The sequence below is a fragment of the Suricata suricatta genome, chromosome 17 (genome assembly GCF_006229205.1).
Source record: "Suricata suricatta isolate VVHF042 chromosome 17, meerkat_22Aug2017_6uvM2_HiC, whole genome shotgun sequence".
Classification (NCBI taxonomy): Eukaryota; Metazoa; Chordata; class Mammalia; order Carnivora; family Herpestidae; genus Suricata; species Suricata suricatta.
In genome coordinates, this window is record NC_043716.1 from 26,587,377 (window position 1) to 26,610,942 (window position 23,566).

The 23,566-nt window shown below is 44.7% G+C and overlaps 1 protein-coding gene across 1 annotated transcript in view; it reads left to right on the forward strand.

Annotated features, from left to right (window-relative positions):
- Positions 1–23,566, forward strand: part of TEX14 (testis expressed 14, intercellular bridge forming factor) — an 82,008-nt gene that overhangs the window by 23,874 nt on the left and 34,568 nt on the right. Inside the window, exons 3-12 of the mRNA XM_029928347.1 lie at positions 5,020–5,185; positions 6,236–6,369; positions 9,698–9,779; positions 10,825–10,955; positions 13,162–13,275; positions 14,340–14,463; positions 14,548–14,726; positions 19,604–19,755; positions 21,030–21,220; positions 21,811–21,961. Coding sequence (XP_029784207.1) covers positions 5,020–5,185; positions 6,236–6,369; positions 9,698–9,779; positions 10,825–10,955; positions 13,162–13,275; positions 14,340–14,463; positions 14,548–14,726; positions 19,604–19,755; positions 21,030–21,220; positions 21,811–21,961 — 1,424 coding nt within the window. The remainder of the gene's footprint in view (positions 1–5,019; positions 5,186–6,235; positions 6,370–9,697; positions 9,780–10,824; positions 10,956–13,161; positions 13,276–14,339; positions 14,464–14,547; positions 14,727–19,603; positions 19,756–21,029; positions 21,221–21,810; positions 21,962–23,566) is intronic.

The following is a 23,566-nucleotide window of genomic DNA, read 5'->3' on the forward strand; positions in this document are numbered from 1 at the left end:
GGGGTGGTTATGTTTAAATGAAGTTGCTTTTACAACACCAAAGACTTAATCATCCATTTCCTATATAAAAGGTAGCTACTTTTTTGTATGGACCTCAAGTATATTGTAGTATAGAGGTGGAATTTAAGGAAAGGTACTAAGCAGGCTGTGTTTTAACTTATGGGCAAGTAATAAATTGTATTATGTATCTTGAATGTATCATAGATAAGCTGCCATATAACAATCGCCACCGCAGATAGCTGTGAAATTAGGTGATTAACTAGTTGTTACATAACCTTCTAATTTCTGTATAAGTCTAGTTACATGAAATAGAAGTTGGGGTTTTGGGGGCACCTGGGTGGCTCAGTCGGTTGGGCCTCCGACTTTGGCTCAGGTCAGATCTCACAGTTTAAAAAAAAAAAAAAGAAGTTGGGGTTTTGAGTTTTTACTTCGCTTTCCTTTTTTTTTTAATTTTTTAAAAAACATTTTATTTATTTTTGATACAGAGAGAGACAGAGCATGAGAGGGGGAGGGGCAGAGAGAGAAGGAGACACAGAACTGGAAGCAGGCTCCAGGCTCTGAGCTAGCTGTCAGCACAGAGTCTGATGCAGGGCTCAAACCCACGAACATGAGATCTGACCTGAGCTGAAGTGGGAGGCTTAACCCACTGAGCCACCCAGGCACCCCTACTTTGCTTTTCTGTTTGGAGTGTTAATTGTAACTACTGTAGTGTAAATGTTGGAAAATAATCGCATATGTTAAAAAAATAAGTAAATAAACAAACAAACAAACAAAAAAAGACTGAGCTACCCAGGCGCCCCATTAAAAAAAAAAATGAGTTGGAGCACTTAGAAAATTATTTGAGAAGATATTAAGAGTCTTTACTAATTTATATCAGCAAAATAGAGCTATATTAACTATGTTGAAACATACTTTTAACTGCCAATCAAAAGTTTTCTAAGCAGTTTTACTAGGCCCAGTGAAATAAGTGGATCTTAATTAGTTATTAATAGTACAATTGCCATATTTCCACCCAAGGTTATAACTTGTGTGATTCACTTAAGCATTTTAATATATCCACCAACCAAGTTCTTCTTTAGTATACTTGGCATCAGTTTCTCAGGATCACTTGTAATTGTGGTCTAAAAGAATCTGAGTTTAATCATTGGCTCAACTTATAATATGGAACAGCAGCATAATGTAATCAATCAGCTACACTTGAACATCCCTTCCCTGTGTAGCACTTTTGCTTTTCCCAGGGCTTTCCCAGGCACCAGCTTACTTGATCTTTACAATTACCTTCTCAAGAGGGAGGGGACAGTAGGTATTTTTACAGTTACTATTGGACAGAACCAGAAACAGATTTTGAACATTTACATGATTCCGGCTGATTTTCACAGGAATTCCAGAATACAATCATAAAAGTCATAAAATAGCGTTCCCATCTTACGTAAGGAGCCTCTGTTTAATGTACTTTAAATTTTTTTTAATGTTTATTTTTGAGAGACAGAAACAGAGCACAAGTAGGGGAGGGGCAGCGAAAGAGGGAGACACAGAGTCCGAAGCAGGCTCCAGGCTCTGAGCTGTCAGCACAGAGCCCAAAATGGGGCTTGAACACATAAACCACTAGATCATGACCTGAGCTGAAGTCGGATGCTTAGCCGACTGAGCCACCCAGGTACCCCTAATGTACTTAAAAAAGTATTGATGTCAGAAGATTTGCAGGGGGTGGGGAGGTTGTGTTTGTTTTTTCTTATAAGATTGCTTGCTTAGTGGGAGAAAATTTGGAAGCTTGCAAATGTATAAAGAAAAAATGTCAATTGACTTTAGAATTCTATAACCCAGATTTAACTTAATGCAGTGAACATTTTGCTGTTTCCTTCTAGATACACTCTCCTGTCCTGTATTAATGTTTAATTTAAAAGTTGGGTGGTGGGTGTGGCACCTGGGTGGCTCAGTAGGTTAAGCTTCTGACTTTGGCTCAGGTCATGATCTCACGGTTTGTGGGTTTGAGCCCCGCATCAGGTTCGGTGCTGGCAGCTCAGAGCCTGGGGCCTGCTTCAGATTCTGTATCTCCCTCTCTCTCTGCCCCTCCTCTGCTTACGCTCCCTTGCTCGCTCTCTCTCTCTCTCTCTCTCTCTCTCTCTCTCTCTCTCGCTCTCTCTCTCACAAAAATGAGTAAACGTTAGAAGAAAATTTAAAAAACTTTTTAAATATTTTGATTTTTGAGAGAGAGAGAGACAGTGTGATCTTATTCCTATTTGTATATGCAGAGAACATTTCTTTTTTTTTTTTTTTTAACTTTCTTTAAAGTTCATTTATTTGGAGAGAGAGCATTCATGTGTGCCAGTGGGGTTGGGACACAGAGAAGGGAGAGAAAGGGTCTCAAGCAGGATCTGTGCTGTCAGCACGGAGTGTGGCCCCTTGCAGGGCTCAATCTGACAAACCTGTGAGATTATGAGCTGAGCCAAAATCAGGAGTCAAGGCCTAACCACATAATCCACTGAGCCACCCAAGCACCCCTGCAGAGAACATTTCTGAAAGGATACTTGTAATAGTAGTTGTTTTTGAGCAAGAGAACTGAGGATATGGAACTAGGAGACTTTTTTCCTTTAAAACCTTTATTTATTTATTTTTAACATATAATTTTTTTAAATTTAAATAGTTTATTACCAAGTTGGTTTTCATATAACACCCAGTGCTCTTCCCCGCAAGTGCCCCTCTCTCCACGACAATCACCCCTTTCCCCTTCCCCTCTCCCTCCTCAGTCCTCAGTTTGTTCAAAAGTCTCTCATGATTTACCTCACTCCCTCTCCCCAGCTCTTCCCCCCCCTTTCCCCTTCCCATGGTCCCCTATTAGGTTTCTCCTGCTATTTATTTATTTAGAGTGCAAGCAGAGGAGAGGGGCAGAGGGCGAGAAAGAGAGAATCTCAGGATTTCATGCTCAGTGCAGATCCTGATATGGGGTTTGATACCATAGCCATGAGATCATGATCTGAGCCACAATCAAGAGTTGGAGTCTTTTTTTTTTTTAATGTTTTTTATTTATTTTTGAGACAGAGAGAGACCTCATGAGCAGGGGAGGGTCAGAGAGAAAGGGAGACACAAAATCGGAAGCAGACTCCAGGCTCTGAGCTAGCTGTCAGCACAGAGCCTGAAGCAGGGATCGAACCCACGGACTGTGAGATCATGACCTGAGCCGAAGCCAGAAGCCGGGTGCTTAACTGACTGAGCCACCCAGGTGCCCCTCAAGAGTTGGAGTCTTTTTAAAAAAATTTTTTAATGTTTTTTTAAAATTTATTTTTGAGAGACAGAAAGAGACAGTGTGAGCAGGGAGACACAGAATCTGAAGCAGGCTCCAGGCTCTGAGCTAGCTGTCAGCACAGAGCCCTACGAGGGGCTTGAATCCACGAACCGTGAGATCATGACCTGAGCCGAAGCCGGATGCTTAACCAACTGAGCCACCCAGGCGCCCCAGAGTTGGAGTCTTAACCAACCAAGCCACCCAGGAACTCCTAAAGATTTTCTTTTCTTTTTTTCTTCCTTTTTTTCCCAAATACTTTTTTTTTTTTTAGTTTATTTAATTATTGTAAGAGAGAAGGAGACTGTGAGCAGGGGAGGGACACAGAGAGAGAGAGAAAATCCCAAGCAGGCTTAGCGCTGTCAGCACAAACTCAACATGGGTCTTGATCCCATGAACTGTGAGATCATGACCTGAGCTGAAATCAAGAGTCAGATGCTTAACTGACTGAGCCACTTTTTTTTTTTTTTTTAATTTTAAAGTAGGCTCCACACCCACTATGGAGCTTGACCTCATGACCTCAAGATCAAGAATCACATGCTCTCTCACCTGACCCAGTAAGGCACCACCACCACCAGACTTCTTTCTTATCTTTCTTCTCCTCAACTTCCTCCTCCTTTTTCATTTTGTTTCTTTTTCTCTTTCTCTTTTCCCTTCTGCCTTCTCTTAATTGTGTTTCTTTTTCACAAGAACCACAATAAGCTCTCCATGTGGTCCTGATGTGTAGCCAGGTTAGGAAACCACAGCTATATATCACATAGGACTGTATCCTGAACACAATAATGCCACCCCTTTATGTTTCCAGTGGTTTATTAGTTTGGTGACATTTTCCTGAGTGGCAGAATTTTTTTTAAGTTTATTTATTTATTTTGAGAGAGAAAGCATAAGCAGGGAAGGGGCAGAGATAGGAGAGAGAATCTCAAGCAGGCTTAGTACTCTCAGCCCAGAGCTCTATGTGAGGCTTGAACTAACAAACCATGAGATCCTGACCTGCGCCGAAACTAAGAGTTGATGCTTAACCAACTGAGCCACCCAAGTGCCCTGTAGATTCTTTTTATTTTTATTTTTTATTATTTTTTTAAGTGTTTAATTTTGAGAGAGAGAGAGAGACAGAGTGTCAGCAGGGTAGGGACAGAGAGACGGAGACACAGAATCAGATGCAGGCTCCAGGCTCTGAGCTGTCAGCACAGAGCCCAATGTAGGGTTCAAACTCATGAATCACGAGATCATGACCTGAGCCAAAGTCGGATGTTCAACCCTAGTGAGCCACCCAACGCACCCCTATGCACTATAGATTCTTGATCATATTGCTTGTGCCAAGATTTTGCGGGCCTCTACTGTGGGATTTGGGACATAGAGACATTCTCCCGAGAGAGAGATGGTGTCTGGTTAGGTTGTACTTCAGCCTGACCTCAAGACCCTACAGACATGAAGAAATTGTTTCAGAGCAGCCAGTATCAAAGGGCATTGGGAAAAGGAACACTATATTTGGAACCAGACCCATACCTTGGTATGAATTTCAGCTTTGCCCTTTTGTTTCCTTATCTATGTGTTGGAAAATGATATCACCTTGAAGGGTAGAGGTAAGGGTGGAAGAAGAGGATGTGGTTAAAGCTCCTGTTGGCAAAGCCTCACAAATGGTATTGTTATAATCCTCCTCCCAAAGGCTCCTTTGTAGAAAGAGAGCTTTGTGTCACCCATTGAATTTCCCCACCTTATACTGCCACTTCCCCCTCCAGCCGCTGCTTTGATGGGAGCACCCCTGTTCATGCAGCAGCATTTTCAGGAAATCAGTGGATCCTCAGTAAACTTCTGGATGCAGGGGGTGATCTTCGACTCCATGACGAGAAGGGTCAAAACCCACAGACCTGGGCCCTAACGGCAGGGAAGGAGCGCAGCACTGCGGTAAGGCTGGGCCCACTCTGTAGCCACAGCCAAGCTGTGGGGCCAGGAGCCCAGAGGGGCAGGGGCTGATCCTGGGGACAGCCCAGGGCTTGCAGTGGCCTTGCTATTGGCACTGGACACACAGGCCTAGGTTGAAGCAAGTACCCAGATATCAAACCTCAGACAAGTTTAGTGACTTTTCTGGTCATCCATTCAGTGAGGAGGGAGAAGAGAGTTTGGTTTGGTTTTGTATTTTTAATGTTTATTTTTGAGAGAGAGACCACAGGTGAGCAGGGGAGGGACAGAGGGAGAGAGAGACACAGAATTCAAAGCAGCCCCCAGGCTCTGAGCTGTCAGCCCAGAGCCCGACGAACGACGTGGGACTTGAACTCACTAACTGTGAGATCATGACCTGAGCCAAAGTCAGAAGCTTAGCCAACTGAGCCACCCAGGTGCCCCAGGAGGGAGAACAGTTGTAATTTTGGCCCTTAACTAGCGGTTACTGCATATCAGAGGTTCTGAATTAGATTAGTTCAGAATTAAGTCATTTAATCTTCACAACAACTCTGTCATGTAGGTGCTATAATTATCCCCATTTTACAGTTGAGGAAATTGAGGCCCACTGACATTATGTAACCTGCTGAGGCTGCACAGTGGCAGGTGTGATGTGTTCAAATGTGGTCTAAATAACATAACAGATGTAAAGCATAAAGTGCATGCACAATATTTGGCATGTGTAGGGAGGAGGGAAGTGGGCACAGTTCTCCCTTCCCTTCCCCTGGTTCTCCAACTCATTAGCTGTTGGCCTTGGATAAGTAATTTTGCTCCTTCTGCTTCAGTTTCCTCATCTGTTAAAGGAGGAGAGTTGGAGGAAATTACTGCCAAATCACCTCCCTGGAAACATTCCATACCTATAAAAAGTCACTTGGGCCCTTCTTCCTCTTCCAGAGATTTCCCTGTCAGGGGTTCCCGGTTCCTCAGCTCATTAATGTCAGACTCTTCCAGTTGCACTGAAGGCCAGGGAAGCCACTAGTCACTCCAGCACTGAGCGTCGTCTTCATGCTGTTGCAGATGGTGGAGTTCATGCAGCGCTGTGCCTCGCACATGCAGGCCCTCATCCAGGGCTTGTCCTATGACCTAAAGAAGATCGACTCCCCTCAGCGTCTCATCAGTGGCTCAGCCCGGTTTGGCGGCCTCATACAGGGGTGAGTGCTGCCTCGAGCCAAGTGGAGCATTCGGCGGGTGTCACCCCAGCCTTTCTTGTAGGAGCCCTGCACCATGGGCCACCATGGTCCCCTCTGTGTTGGTCCCCTCCAGTATCTGGCCCACCCTAAGCAGGTGAGCTCTGAAGGAGAGGATATGGCCACTTAAAAACGTGTCCAGAAGAGCACCTTCAGCTGTCGTGCCCCTATCCAGGAATGCCCAGGGGAATGAGTTCTGGGCTTTAGTGGGAACTACCCTGTGGTTAGCAAAGAAAGACAGACTTTTCAGATCTGAGGCGCCCAGCAGAAAACTTCCCAGCAGAGCAGCCAACTGGCTTTTTTGTCCTCTCCCAAACCATGGAAAGAGCCTTCCTTTATCTCTAAGGCTACAAAAGAACACAAATCCTTAGCCTAGTATCCTCAGGCAGTATCAAGCTAGCCTGATTTGCTGCTAGTTGGAGGGCAGCTCACCTACTACCCCCCCATCACAGCTGCAGGAGGTGGGCTTAGGCTTATCTCCATGCTCAACTGCCCAATTACTTAAAATTCTTAGGGCTTAAAATAAAACAAAATAAAATTCTTAGGGCTTTGTTGATTCAGGGTTTGTATCCAGAGAATCCTTTCCATTTTGATTTTCTCTGATGCCATCACTTCCTGTAATCAGGGTTGCAAGACTTGTCACACTCTAGCAGACTTCCTTGTCCTGTCCTTCCCTGCACAAGTCTTGGTTTTCTTCTGATAACCTGGGTGCCCTTGGCTTCTCAGGAAAGATGAGTTAATTCCCTTGAGGTCCAGTTACTTCTAACTGCTCCCCCTGCTGCCACTCTGGCAGCTCTCTGCTAAAAAGCCTTCAGGGCATTCCCCATAGCTATCAGGATAAACTCTCACTTCTCTCATCAGACCTTGGAGGCCCTGCTGGGCTCTCCTCCTTGCCTGTCCCTGCCCCTCCCCTTTGTGTGTAGTTCCCTCATTCAGAGTTCGGAGAGACTTGTCCCAGTTTGTAATTATTTATATGTGTTCTTGCCTGTTTCTAATAAGACTGAACACTGCCAACTGAGAAAAGGAGGCAGAACTGAACAAGAAATAAAGGCTTTTATTTGGGGTCTCAGAATTGCAATTCAGGGAGCTCAGATTCTGGTAGCAAGCAGAAAAGTGGAGAAAAGTGAGCCTTTTTTATGAGAAAGAAGAAGGGGGCTTATTGTAGAACTTAAAGAAGAGAAGAGGAAAAAGCCTGTTAACTGGTATTAACTGCTTGAGTTGTTTTTGATTACTCTCTATTTTAATTGGTGCCATCAAATAAAATTATTCTTGTTGTGCATTAGTAAACTATTCTGTCTTAAAGTTCATACCAACAGTTTTATGACATGAATGCCATTTGTTCTGTTGAATTTTATGGGCAACTGCTTTGTAAAACTATTGCCACTTCTGGCCGGGTTCAGGAGTTCAGGAGTTGGACTTCTGAAGGAAGATAGAACTTCAGAACGGAGTCTCTCACATCCAGAAATTTTATACAGTTCCACATTACCAAGAGGACAAGGCCTGCATGTGTCTTGCTCACCACCACTAGCCCTTCATTGCTTGTTGGATGGTAGGGCTGAGAACAAGGTGAAGGGGGTACATGGGCCAGCCTAAAGGAAAATCCAACTTAAATGTTGAGAAACTTAAAAAGTTTCAGTTACTAATCTAGACATAGCATCTATTTTATAGTTAGATGAAACATCCTTTTTTAATGGGGTTAGACCACACAGTAGTTAATGGAAAGCAGAGTGGAAGTACATACATCCCCCCTTTTTAATGTAAAGAAAACACATGACTCCTTGAGATAAGAATTGGACCTGTGAGTGAGGCCATGTCGGCTAAGATTCCTCACAGGTACATGTCTGGTAGAGCCTGGTTGGGGGAAAGAAAAAGCGCTGAATTGAGAAGACAGATGGTTGTATGGTTCTAGATAACTGAGGTCAGCTTCTCAGCTGAATTTACTTAAATAGACATGGTCTGAGAAATTCGGGTAAAAGAGCAAGAAATGTTGATCTGGTTGTAGTTACAGTCGCAGTCCGCTGGAGAACAGCCAGCTCCTCTGCTCAAATGGAGCTCATACCCTTTAAAAAGCCACTCACACACCTGAGAGGCCCCAAATGAGAAGGGCGAGTCTTGCCAGTGGTATCATCCTGTTCTGGTGCTGCTGGGGAGGCCTGCCATTGCTGCCACCTCAAAATCTGTTCCCCTGGTCAGGAAACAGTTGCTGTCTCCTGGATCTTTGAGGTCTGAGCATGTAGGCTCTGTTTCTAGAGGAGATGAAGAATTTGATATTAGAAGGGGGTGTGTCCACTCAGATTATGGTAACCAGCTAGTGTATACTCCATGCTGGGCTGCTTTGCGAGTGAAGGGGATGCTACCAGGAATGACGGTGGAACATTACATATAAATTGGGATGTCCAGTTTACTTCAGTCCAAACTGCAGAGTCTTCATTTAAACCTCACAGCAACTAAAAGTGAGGAAGGGACAGCCTGGCCCAAGTTGCCAATGAGATAGAGACTAAAAGTATCTCTGAAAGCAGAAGTAAAGAATTTGCTTCTGTTTATGAAAAGTGGGCACATGGAGCCTCACAGAGCTGATGTTGGGTGAGAATGAGTATACAGTGCTACCTCAGCTCCTTTGCCATTTGCCAAGGGAGGGAAAATGGCTCCAGCACTAGCAGAATGTTTTGTCCTTCAATCTGAGCCTAAACTACTCAATCAGAAAGCATTAAGTAAGCACCTACTACATGCATGACACCATGCTAGCCTCTGGGAGCCAAAGAAATATAAGCCATACAAGCATACAAGATGCTTGTGTGTTCATGGGGGTCCCAGTGTGCAGCGTCTCAGGGTGGTGTTTTGGGTGTGGTATGTGGGAAGAGCAGTGGCTGGAATGAGCATCAGGGTCTGTCTGGCCTTTCCTCCTGCTCTGTGGCCCCAGGCCAGCAGGTTCCCCCAGTCTGGGCTCCATTTGTCCCATTTATAAAGATAAAAACTGGGTAAGGTATGTCTTTTTTTCTTAAAAAAATATGTTTTGATTCTTTCCACTTTGGCCATCTGAACTCATCATCTTTTGCTGCATATTGAATGCAATATTCAATATTTGAGCCTCCCAAACTTAGCAGTTTCAAACAGCAATAAATGTTTGTATTTCACACAATTTCTGTGGGTCAGAACTTAGGGAATGCTTTAGCTTTGATAAAAAGTCAAGTAGTAAAGACAAAATGAGCTACACATTCTCATAGCTTGGTTCAGCATTGTTCCTCTGGATATGGTTAATTCTTACTTTTCTTCCTTTTAAAAATACTTCTAGAAACCCTAATGGCTCCCCTAACCGACTGCTTAAAGCTGGAGTCACTTCTGCCCAAAAGATCTACAGCTTTGGCTTTGGGAAGGTAAGAGGTTATCACTGACACCTACAAGCATTTGTAGGGCCAACTGGAAAGCCAGCTGGCCCTGGCTCTGGCCCCTCTTCCCCCAGCTTTGTCTAACTCTTCCTTCCTTGGCCTCTCCAGAGTGTTATGTTTCTTCTTTACAACTTTTGCAGGACAGATAACTCTTAGTGTTCTTGTTCTTACTGAAAAACGGAGAAAGCCCTGGAAAGTTCCCTTGAATGAACTTGGGTTAGATTTGGGGAATTTAGAAAATGATCCTTTGATCAGTTCCCAGTGAGAGCCCTCGACTTGTCTCCCTGAAGAGAAGCTGAGAGCTAGGCTGACCCCTGGGATCTTTTTTATGGTTGACTTGCTCTCCATAATTTTTTGTTGGAATGCCTTTAAGGCATGGAGATTTTGAACTGAGAAATGTTTTGAGGGAAAATATCTTTTAGGTTCTTGGTTCTGCCCATCAAAGAGAGACATTTGGGAATGTAACTGGGTGTCTGGGTGATGTTTAGTCCCTAGCCCTGCATCCCTAACCCTAGGCAGCCTTGGGTGGGAAGGAGAGAGCAGGAATGTTGGCTGCACATGGGTCTGGGTTCTTTGGGGACACAAGAGGCCCCTGAGCTGCAGCCTGGTACTGCAAGCAGGTGTCTGACCTCTCTTTATGAGCCTTGGTTTCCTCACTGGTAAAAGGGAAAGAATATTACAACCTTGCAGGGTTTCTAGGCAGATGAAAGATAGTACAAATTAAAGAATAATGTCCAGGGATGCCTGGGTAGCATCCTCAGTTGAGTGTCTGGCTTCAGCTCAGGTCATGATCTCACGGTTGGTGGGTTTGAGCCCTTACACTCGTTTTCTCTCTCTCTCTCTCTCTCTCTCTCTCTCTCTCTCTCAAAAATAAATAAAACATTAAAAAAAAAGAATAATGTCCAGTGCATAGGGGAATTCAGCAACTTGATAAATATAGCAGCTATTGTTATTTTTAGCTAGCACAGGAATCTGGGGGCATTTTACTTTTCTTCTTTTCTCCCCTCAGTTTGAAACTGTGCTCTGCTTTCAGTTTTATCTCACAGGGGGAGCACAGCTGGCCTACCTGGGATCTCTTCCAATAATTGGAGAAAAGGAAGTGATTCAAGCTGATGATGAGCCTACCTTCTCTTTCTTCAGTGGCCCCTACATGGTCATGACCAAGTAAGCAGAAGCTGGCCAGTGGGAGGTCTGATTTAGTCCCACAGGAAGGGTGGGCTTCATGTGATTTCCTTATGTGTGGAGGGTTTCTCCCCAAACACAAGGAAACACTGAAGAATAGATATCTAAATCAGGTTTCTCAACTTCATGTGATTTCCTTATGTGTGGAGGGTTTCTCCCCAAACACAAGGAAACACTGAAGAATAGATATCTAAATCAGGTTTCTCAACCCAGACACCATTGGTGTTTTTGGTTGGTATCCTTTGTCATTGGGGGCTATCTTGTGCAGTGTAGGATGTTTAAGAGCATCTCTGGTCTCTGCTCACTAGATGCCTGTATCAGCCTTCGCTGACCCCTTTCCCCGGCTGTTGTGACTGAGACATTGCCAGATGCCCCCTCCCCCTCACCCCACCCCAGAAAAACTTATCTAAAGGATTTCTCATGATGTTGTTCTAACCTCTCTGTTTTCTTTTTTTTTAATGAAGTTTACTATTTTGATCATTTTCATTTATTTATTCATTCATTTATTTATTTTTGAGAGACAGAACACAAGTAGGGGAGTGGGAGTGGCAGAGAAAGAAGGAGACAGAATCCGAAGCAGGCTCCGGGCTCTGAGCTGTCAGCACAGAGCCTGATGCGGGGCTCGAACTCACAAACTGAGATCATGACCTGAGCCAAAGTTGGATGCTTACCCGACTGAGCCACCCAGGAGCCCCTAACCTCTCTGTTTTCTATAGTTAGAGGCAGCTTAGTGGTAACTGGCCTCTGATATAGGCCAGAGAGTATTGATTGAAGCCTTTGTGGAAGTCAGAATGGGAATCAGCTACAGCTCTCACCAGCCTACTGCAGGAGGCAGGGAGTGGGGGTGGGGCAGCAGTAATGGGATTTGTCTATGACAAAAGTCCCTGGGGTATTCTCAGTCCCCAGAGACCTGGCCTCTGCAGGGTCCTGAGAGTTGTTTTGGCCAAGGTCTCTTAGCCTTGCTTGAGCTTGGATGCTTCTTCCCTGCCTAAAAAAAACACCTTTCCAAAAAGGCCTCTGCCAGACTCCTGAGGCCCTTTATCCCCTACAGATACACCCCTTGTTTCCTGTCTGTGCCACAGATTTGTTGCCAGGTCCCCCTTCTTCTCTGTTGTACTGCTGTGGTCTTTGTTCAAGTCATTAGTGCCTCTTATACAGACCGGCTTCCTAGCCAGTTCCCCATTCTCTGACCACCTCCCTACCATTCCCCACATTGATGGTGCTGTGCTGTCAGCACAGAGCCCGATGCAGGGCTTGAACCCATGAACCATGAGATCATGACCTGAGCTGAAGTCAGACGCTTAATAACAACTAAGCAACCCAGGTACCTCTAATGCTGTTGTCTTTCTAAAATGCAAACCCAGGGGCACCTGTGTGGCTCAGTCGCTGGTTGAGCGTCCGACTTCAGCTCAGGTCATGATCTCATGGTTTGTGAGTACAAGCCCCACATCGGACTCTGTGCTGACAGCTCAGAGCCTGGAGCCTGCTTCGGATTCTGTGTCTCCTTCTCTCTCTGCCCCTCCCCTGCTCATGCTCTATCTCTCTCACAAAAGTAAAATAAATGTTAAAATTTTTTTAGATAAATAAAATGCAAACCTGGGGGCTCCTGGGTAGCATCCTACTCTTGATGTCAGCTCAGGTCATGATCTCATGTTTTGATTCATGAGATCGAGCCCCACTTTGGGCTAACAGCGTGGATGCTGCTTAGGATTTTCTCTCTCCCTTTCTCTTTGCCCACTCCATGACCCCAAATAAATAAATAGGGGCGCCTGGGTGGCTCAGTTGATTGGACGTCTGACTCTGATTTCAACTCAGGTCTCACAGTTTTGTGAATTTGAGCCCAACATGGGTTGATAGCACAGACAGAGCTTGAGATTCTCCCTCTTTCTCTGTCCCTCTCCCACTTGCACTGTGTCCCTCTAAAAATAAATAAAATAAACTTTAAGTAAACAAATAAACAAACATTAAAAATTTTTAAAAATGCAGACCTAATTGAGTCATTCTTCAGTGACTTCCTGCCACCCATACTAAGTTCCAGAGGGTGCTTTAGGACTGAGGGCAGGGGAAGGGAGGACCCAGTGCTGCAGGGTGAGGGGTGCTTTACAGACTCTGTGTATGCCACTTCTCTAGTCTTTGGCTGGGAGAGCTGCTCATTCCCTGCTGCTCACACTTTCTCCTGCCCTTGTAGCCTGGTGTGGAATGGGAGCAGGGTCACAGTGAAGGAGCTGAGTCTCCCCACCCACCCTCACTGCAGCAGACTTCGGCTGGCTGACTTGTTAATTGCAGAGCAGGAACACAGCAGGTAAGAAGGAGGCCCAAGGGCCTGGTGCATTACAATCCAGGTGTCTTTACAGACCCAAGTTCAGGGCTATACAGTGCTGTTGCAGGGGTGTGGAGACCAGCCCCCCTCACCCTCAGCATTTCCTGACTGTTGGAATGGGCTCATTTGACTTCTAAGGGTTACCAAGAGAGAGAAAGGGGAATTAATGGGTAGCCTGAGGGGTGGGGATGGTGGTGCTGAGGGGCTTAATTCTGTTAGCTGATTGACTCCCCATAACCCATCTCTCTGATGGTCCAGCCTCCAGGCCAGCAGCCCCTGAGGCCCACCCCCTTTTTGGCTCTGTGCCCAACAGGACAGCATGCACAGTCCTGTCTTCATAAATGATGGCAGTGCATGAGATCCACACAACTGAGGAACTGAGTCTCCACATTGAGGACATGCCCATGGGTGTACCTTAGTACCTGAGGTTTCCTATGGCTCCAGGGTTAATCCTTCAGCTCTTGCTAAGGCAGGATCTTGATTCATGGTATCACACCAGGACTGCTGAGCGAACGGACCTGGTTCCTTGAGTAAGATACTTAGCCCTTAGCCCCTGCAAGAGATGTATCAGAGGCCAACCTCTTCCTTTTGGGGAAAATCAGCCTAAAGGGACCCCAGGAGGCTGGAAGGATGCATGTACACAATGTGGGCTTTGATGTGAGACTGAGGAGTGTGTGACTTTGGGGAAATTTCTGATATCTCCCTGACCTTGTTTTCCTTATTTCAAAAGTGACTATAATATATTTCATACAGGTGGTTGTTAAGATGGAGATGATACACGTAAAGTACCTTGATCAGTAGCCCATTTTCATTCTGTCGTCTTGTCCTCATTGTTGGTGACTAAGCCCTCAGGGTCTGATCAGTGAGAGACCATAGATTCCCCTGTCTCCCTTTCACCTCACTCATCTCATTTCCTTAGAAAGACATTAGGTACAAATGGTATTTGTTTAGAATATGTTCAAGGGGCCTAGGAGGAAGGAAAGCACTCAGTTTTTCATTATATCCTCCTGCCGTTTACCTCATCTGAAGCTGCTTTTGTTTTGTAGCAAGCTGCGGCACCCCCACCTGCTACAGCTGATGGCTGTGTGCCTGTCACAGGACCTCGAGAAGACCCGCCTTGTCTATGAGCGCATCACTGTCGGCACACTATTCAGTGTCCTCCATGAACGGGTAAATGGCTGTTTTGGGTGGATTTTCTCTTGCTGCTCCCCCCCCCCCCCCCCCGCTTCTGACCATTTTACCCCTTGCTTCTAGCGGTCCCAGTTCCCCGTGCTCCACATGGAGGTGATTGTGCATCTGCTGCTCCAGATCTCAGATGCTCTGAGATACTTGCATTCCCGGGGGTTTATCCACTGCTCCCTCAGCTCCTACGCCATCCACATCGTCTCTGCTGGAGAAGCAAGGCTGACCAACCTGGAGTACATGATGGAAAGGTGAGTGATGTAGAGAAAGATTCCGATCTGGGCAGGGCTCTTCCTCATTGGTGGGCTGAACTGTTAATTGTTGGGGAAAGAGGTTTCCCAAATGCCTTGCCCTGTCTTACCAAGGTTACAGGGACTTTAGGGAAGTTACTCTGCTCAGGACATTATCATTTTAATACACATTTAACAAGCAAAGGGCCCATATTAGCCAATATGTGTAAATGCTCTAACTATTCACATTAAAATTAAAATACTTATTAATTATTAAAATTATTAAAAATTTAAGTAACTTAACAATCCAAGGTGTATTTCTCACTCACATTGCAGTCTAGAGTGTGTGGTGGGGCACTCACTGTGTTCCAAGTTCCTCCCACCCATGGTTCAGCTGTCCCCAGGCCTCAGTTCCCCACTGTGTTCTCTGCATTGCTGGTCAGTGAAGAGAGAACATAGAGGGGCAGCTGGTGTTTAAGGGCCAGTCTGAAGTGGCTATGTCATGGCGTCCCACTCTGTAGTCACCTCCACACTGCAGGGAGGCTGGGAAATGTGCCATAGCTGTGCATCCTGGAAGGAGAGAGGAGGTGATGGGTGTGACGAGCCTCACAATTGGTCGTACCTCCTGCTCCTGGCTAGTTGGGCACTAAGGGCATTCCCTGCCCTCGAGGGGCTCAGCGCAGTGAGGTAGGTGGAGACAAAACAGCACCCTCATTCAGGGGTTGGTGGGTGGGCTTCATTTCCTTCTTGGCAGGAGTCAAAGTCCTCCTGAGAGTTGGGGGCACGCACTATCTCCTGCCCCTATGTTCTGGAAGGCAGAGGATCTCTCCTGTTCTTCCTTGCTGTCTGCTATAGTTCTGCTCTGCTGTGAAGCTTTAGCCACGGGGCAGACCTAATGTTCAGACTTGCCTACCTTGGCTTGTCTTTGCCCCCACCTAGCCACCAATCACTGAGGCTTTGGCTCTCTTCTGATCATTCCTTGTCACATATCCTCAACTGTATTTTTCTCACTTTGTGAAAAGCTCTATGATGATAGGGATTTCTGGGGTTTGTTTTTTTTTTTAATGTTTTGTTTATTTTTGAGAGAGACAGAGCACAAGTGGGGGAGGGGCAGAGAAATAGAAAAGGAGACACAGAATTGAAGCAGGCTCCAGGCTCCAGGCTCCAAGTTGTCAGCACAGAAACCAATGTGAGGCTTGAACCCATGAACTGGGAGATCATGAAGTCAGAAGCTTAACCAACTGAGCCAACCAGGCGCCCCAGGGATTTCCGTTTTATCCATTGCTGTATCTCAGATGCCTAGAAAGGTCTTCATCTGGTTGGCACTCAGCAAATGTTTTTTGAATGAATGAAACAGAAGGACTCACTTCCTAGACCGTGCATGCCTTTAGTCCTTCTAATGGGAGGATTGGTTGTGTTTGGTCCTGTGGACCTTGGTGAAGAGTTTGAATTTTACCCTAAGAATACTGGGATGCTTGAAGGGCCCCCCCTTTTCTTTGAGCAGGATAGTGTCATGGATGATTGACAGGCTAAGAAGGTCCCTTTTGTTCCTACATGTGAAGGAGGGGCAGAGAGGGGACAAGAGAGAGGCAGAGGAGCAGGTAGGGTATAACTGGAGTAGTTGTCATGTGAGAACTGGTAGAAGCCAGACAGCTATCTCCAGTCAAGCTGCTCAGCTTTGAATCAAGTCCATTCTCAGTTCCAGTGAAAACCTTTCAGTGTCTCCCCATTGCCTACAAGATTTAAGTCCAGGCACTTTGCAGAGTTTGGAGGCCTTCCAATGTGAGGCTCTGCCCACAGTGCCAACCTTGTCACTTCCCATTCCCTGCTTGGCCCTCTGAAGCCTCTTTCAGTCTAGGCCACTTCTCAGTGAATAGTTGGCACTAACCTGTTTATCCTCTCAGGCACACCGTCTCACCACACCCATGAAGCGTATAGTGAAGTTCTGGTTCCCACAGTACTTTGCATATTCCTTTCCTCCACAGCTGTGTGTCTGTCCCACCAGATGGTGACCTTTGAGGGGGCAGGGAGGTGCATGTTTATTTTCAGCTCAGGGCCTGCCATGTAGTAAGTCTTCAGTAAATGTTGGGTTAAGTGAACAGATTAGATGATGGGAAAACTTGAAATCATTTAGAATGGAAGTGGCCACTTTGGCTATGTGTTCAGGAACAGTGGAAGCTGAGGCGGACATTTTTGTCTTCCATAACAAAGGCTTTTCAAGAAGGATGCAAAGGAATCCAAACTATTAGCTGGTGGTGGAGCGCCATCTGTTGTTGACACAGAGGTATAACTTTCTTCTGCCCATGCTCCTCTATAAGAAATGGGAATCCTAGCATGAACTAGAACTTCGGAGATGGCCTAGCCCAGCCTTGTCTTTTACAGATGAGGAAACTGAGGCCCAGAGAGGTGAAGAGCTAGTCTGAAGTTACCCAGCAATGGCTAGAACCAGGTGGTAGAGGACGTTTTCTGGCTATTGGGATGGAGGGGCTGAGTCGGGAGGTAACTGAGTAGGAAGGTGTGTGTTTTCTTTTGGGTTTTTTGACCTCAGAATGGAATTTCAGGCAGAAACATCAGTCAGCAAGCAGTTACAGCCACAACAGCACACCCTTCTTTGACAACTGATAACATGAACTGAGATCCAAGAATCCAAAATAACTTTTAGTTCCACATTTATTTTTGGAAATATTCTATTTGAGCTGGTTGGTTTGTTGAATGTCATTGTCAAGGGTAACACTCCATCTCGTGGTATGAAAATGACACAGCAGTTTTTCTTATTCTTCAACTCCTTAATGGAATCTTTAGAGCTGGAATTGTCCTTGTAAGTGGCATCACGTAGCTGTAGCCAAATGTAATTTTAATGATGTCAGAGCTGAAGCTTAGAAAAATAACTCCTCCAGGATGACAGCCAGAAAAGAAGCACCACCCCTGCCCCCACCCCCAACTAGCTTTAACAGGGAAGAAAGGAGGATTGTTAAGAGAAGAAGGCGAGTGGAAGTAAAAGAGAAAGGCTATAAATACTGGTTGTGAGTGACTTATCCCTTGTCAGGACCTTAGACATGCCTGAGAAGTCTGAGAACGTAGTGAGTGTTTTACTTGGAGAAATACTTCGCAAGGTGAAGAACCAAACATGCTAGGTCGTCAGAGTATATCTCTGCTAGGGAAACATTCCATTGCTTTTTCTATGAGGTTGGCATGCTTCTATGCTGTTCATATTATACCAGGCTACATCTCACTATTTAGCAATACAACTGAAAAGTCAATGCCGGTTTTTCTAATTTCATGGTTTCCTGAACTGACTCCCATCTACCGAAAGGTCCACTGGAAGAAATATTATTTAGGGGGGTTTGCTCAGAATCTGAGAAGCCCATCCCATCCTCACATCTGGCCTTTGCTAGACCAGCAAAGAACTTCCGTCCGGTCACTTGCTTTAAAAAATTTTTTTTAATGTTTATTTTTGAGAGAGGGGGAGAGAGAGAGAGAGAGAGACAGAGTGGGAGTGAGAGGAGGGGCAGAGACAGAGGGAGACACAGAATCCAAAGCAAGCTCCAGTCTCTGAGCTGTCAACACAGAGCTTGATGAGGGCTCAAACCCCAAACTGTGAGATCATGAGCTGAGCCAAAGTTGGATGTTTAACCGACTGAGCCATCCAGGCACCCCAAAAACTTAATTCTTTAAAAAAAATTTTTTTTAATGTTTTTTATTTTATTTTTGAGAGACAGAGAGAGACAGCATGAGCAAGAGAGGGTTGGAGAGAGAGGGAGACACAGAATCCAAAATAGGCTCCAGGCTCTGAGCTAGCTGTCAGCACAGAGCCCCACGCAGGGCCCAAATGCACGAACCATGAGATCATGACCTGAGCTGAAGCCAGACGCTCAACCGACTGAGTCACCCAGGCGCCCCCCCCGCCAAAAACTTAATTCTTAATTTAGCAGTCGCTGGTCTTTACCAAATGCCTACCTTAACATTCATATTAATAATTTACTTGCAGAGTGCTTTATGGCTCAGAGTGTTTTCCACATCTAAGGCCTCATTAGATCCTCATGACAGCTGTAGATAGAAATGGGTGCTACCCTCACCTTGAGGACTCTTGTTGGCCCAGAAGATATTTAGGATGCTATGAAATAGTTTTCAAGGAGTCTAGTTGGGATCCAATTGAATTTTTCAAACAAATCAGTGAACCTTTAAGTGCTACGCTGAAAGGGCTTATTTCCAAGAGGGCAGAGTTCAAAATAGGAACGATCACAGGAATTGGAAGACTCCCATAAGGAACTTTCATAAAGCAGATGGAGCTTGAGTGGGGGTTTGACAGAGTCTTAATAGACATTGAGACCCTCATATAAGTTTAGAGATACGTGATATAAAAGACAGGTAAGGTGCCTCTTCTCATGGAGCTGACTCTAGCGGAGGGGAGACAGATAATAAACAGTAAGCAAATGAACAAAACTTTGGATAATATGTGCTCTGACACCAATAAAACAGGACTACAGGTGGCCAGAGAAGGCCTTTCTGAAGGGGTAATTTTCAATCTAATAACCTTTGTTATAAGAAGCAGCCAGTCACCCTAGGATCTCTAGGCAGAGCATAGCTTGCAGAAGAAGCCAGTTTGCAATGCAAAGACCTGAATGTACTTGGTGATGTACTTGTCATGCTGGAGAAGCTCAAAGAGAGCCCCCATGACTTGAGTGAGAGAGAGCCAGATAAGGTGGGAGCGTGGGCAGGGTCCACTCAGGTAGGTTGAAGCAGCAGGCGGTGAGGCTTAGCTCAGGGTGTAGCTAGGTTTCTAGAAGCTAAGAAATTTCCAGTCTTCAGAGGTAGATGTTTCACAGAGGTACTGTATGATGGTCACACTGATCCTTTAAGACATGAGCCTGATGTGTTTCATGTGTTTCCTTCTGTAGCCAGGATGGACGAGTACACAGGGACCTGACTCGAGTGCCACTCCCAACCCAGCTGTACAACTGGGCTGCCCCAGAGGTGATCTTACAGAAGGCAGCCACTGTGAAGTCAGACATCTACAGCTTTTCTATGATCATACAGGAGATTTTAACAGGTAGATCCAAGAACACATTGACTGTGACCAGAGTCTCTACTCTTAGGTTGGATTTTTTTTCCCACAAGAGTTGCTTTTATGAAAATGCAGAACGTAGGAAAAAGAGATTTCTTCAAGGAAACTTCTTTATACTTATGGAAGATATGAGGTGATCTCCCAGAAATCTGTTTTAACCTGTTCTTTGAGACTCTGCAAAGCCAACCTATCCTCCTATCAGTGGTAATGCATTTAATCCAAGCAAAGTTTTTTTTAATGTTTTTATTTATTTTTGAGAGAGAGAGAGAGAGTGTGCGCAGAGGAGGGTCAGAGGGAGAAGGAGTCATAGGATCTGAACACAGGCTCCAGGCTCTGAGCTAGCTGTCAGCACAGAACCTGACATGGGGCTTGAACCCACAAACTGTGAGATCATGACATGAACCAAAGTTGGACGCTTAACCAACTGAGCCACCTAGGCACCCCAAGTTTTATTTTTTAATGTTTATTTTTTAGAGAGAGCATGAGAAGGGGAGGGGCAGAGAGGAAGAGGGACAGAGGATCCAAAGTAGGCTCCACACTGAAAGCAGCAAGCCTAATGAACTGTGAGATCATGACCTGAGATGAAGTTGGATGCTTAACCGACTGACGCCCCAATCCAAGCAAAGTTTTTAAACTGAATATTGCTTCAATGCTTAGAGATCTCTGTGAGGTGCCCTTTAAGAACTCATAAATGAGGGGGAAAGACTGGTCTCTGAGAAATAAACTATGAAGGCAAATACACCTAGGGTTCAGTGTCATCTGACAAGATATGGGAGCCTTTCAGACCTTCAGGACCCTAATGTGAAGGAAGTGATCATGTATCCGAAGACAGAAGGAATCTTTCTGGAGAGGAGAACACACACACAGTGTATTTACATACAGTAAAACCACATTCACTGCAGGGGTAAGTGGGAGTTTCCTCTCATTCAGCAGTGTTTATAGTCTGAGAGGCAAAACCACACCGTCCATGGGAGGAGTGCACTGAGCTACCCATCCTGATGCCAGGTGTGCCGGCAGAGAGCCCATGTGTACATGATTCTGACAGTACTTGTTCCTGTCTCTGTAGCAGGGATTTTCCTGGTAAATGGGTAAAGTGTTTTCTTGTCTATGACTGGATTTCTTTTTATAGAGAAATTAATGTTTAAAAGGGTTGAGTGACTTGACTAAGATTACCCAATTACCCAATTTCACATGATTTCTTCTTTTTTGTAAACCTGATTACTTTATGTTACTCTTTCCTATGACTTTTTCTTTAACAGATAGCATACCCTGGAATGGCTTAGATGGCTCAGTTATTAATGAAGCCATAGTCTTGGGAAATTACTTAGAAGCTGATGTCAGGCTTCCAGAACCTTATTATGATATTGTTAAGTCAGGCATCCAGGTCAAGCAGAAAGACCGAACTATGAACCTTCAGGATATCCAGTACATTCTGAAGAACGACTTAAAGGTAAACTCTGAAGCTGTTAGGACTTTATTTCTTCTTACTTGTCACAGAGGCATAGGGGGTTAGAGATGAGGAAGAAGCTCATTGAAAGAAGTTTTGGAAATCCTCATTTCATCATATCCTGTCTGTGCTCCCAAGGGAGCAGGGAATTGATGAGGGAAGCTGGAGAAGGTTGGCACATAGCAGGGGTATCCTGCAGGCACATAATGCTATTCAGTGACTGGGAGCTATTGTTATTATTTTAAAATTTTGGGGGGTACCTGAGTGGCTCAGTTGATTGAACATCTGAGGCTTGATTTTGGCTCGGATCATGATCCTAGGGCTGTGGGATCCAGCGTGTCTGGCTCCACGGTGAACATAGATTAAGATTCTCCTTCTATCTTACCCTCTGCCCCTCACCCCCACTCACACTCTCTATCTCTCTAATATTAAAAATCTATATATTCATAATAACACTGAATTAGCTAATTTGGGTTACAGTCTACCCACCAGGAGGAAGAGGAAGTTTATTTGATACCTAGATCTGTTTAAAAAATACTAGTGACATTCAGATGATTGCAAATATGTCCTTGATGATATTTCCCTTGTTATAGGATTTTCTCAGAGCCCAGATAACTCAGCCAACAGAGAGCCCCAAGATGCAGAGATACGAACTTCATCGTGATGCCAATGTCTGTTTAGGACTGACGTCAGAACATCTGAAAGAGACCCCTAACTTGGAAATAAAAGAGCTAAAGGAAACGGGTATGGCCCTAACCCACAGGTTAAGCATTAATTGACATGAATGTGTTCCAAGAATTGCAGGCTACAACTAATCAATTCCTCCAGACTGTACACATCCCTTATACTGGGAAAAGATGGATGCCTTAGGTAAAATCAAGATCCATGAAATTACTAAGTTAAATAATTTTGGCTCTATACACCTTGGTTGGATCCAGAACTAAATAAGCATTTTTGCCAGAATAAGCAGTTTATTTCTAATATGATTATTCTTAGGAATTTATTTAATTGCTTCACAAATAAAAATGGTGATTTAAAAAAAAGTTTATTTTATTTTGGGGGGCGTGGGGTGAGAGGGAGAGAGAGAGAATCTCAAGCAGGCTTCATGCTATCAGCATAAAGCCCAACGTAGGGCTCAGTCTTACGAACTGAGATTATGACCTGAGCCAAAATCAAGAGTCTGGTGCTTAACTGACTGAGCCACCTAGGCACCTCCCCAAAATGGTGAATTTTATATTTAAAATTATTACTGCTCATTATAGAAAACTTGAAATCATACAAAGAGGAAAATTACTTGTGATTTTAATTCTGCTACTTAGAAATAATTTATTAATATTTTGATGTTTCCCTCCAAGCTTTTCATATACTTTTATAGCTTTTTAGTACATTTAGAAGTCTTACAATGTAGAGTGGCACCTGGATGGCTCAGTCGGTTGAGCATCCAACTTCAGCTCAGGTCACAATCTCACAGTTCACGAGTTGAAGCCCCATTTTGAGCATGGAGCCCGCTTCAGATTCTGTTTCCCTCTTTCTCTGCCCTTCCCCTGCTCTCTCTCGCTCTCTCTCTCTCAAAAAATGAATAAATATAAAAAAAAAGTTTATTGAAAAGAACAAGAGTTTGAGGGCATTAAAAATAAAAAAGAAATCTTAGAATATAGAGCTGAAAAGGACCTTGCAATCATCTGGCTTAATATTTTAAGAGAGAGAGAACACTAAGGTTGAGAGAGGTTATGGCTCTCTGGATTCCAGAACTTACTACAGAGGTGGAATCAGGCCAACTGACTGTTCTCTCTGTCTCTCTTTGGACAGAGCTGGAGGCCTCCAGAATGCCCCCCACCCTACCCCCGCAAGTTTTCATTACTTTGGCTTCTCCATCTCATTCTCTGCAAGCTGTATATCATCAACCAGGTGCAATGGGTGGTCAATTCTGGTGCTGTTTTTTGAATTATTATTCTTCCCATGATGAATAATATCTTCTGTAGCAGTGTCTTGGCTATTTTTATCAGATGCTCACCGAGAGCATAACTTTAACTGACATGAATATTCAAACTCCGTGTGTGTAAAGAAAGCTATGACTTTAGTTCTTAATATTCGGGGGCCTGTAATTTGCATGTCCTGACACTTTGGCATGAACACATTGTAACTTAAGCTTAGAACATTTTTCCCAGGGTTTGATCCCTCCCCAATTTTCTACCTCAATTCATGTCAAAATAGTAATTTTCATCTGTTAGAAATGCCCCCCCCCACCCTCGAGGAACGTGTCCAGTAGTCTTCCACACCTGGGAAGGGAATGGGAAACTAAAAAGCTTCTTGCTCCATTCTCATGCCACTCAAGCAACACGCCAAGGC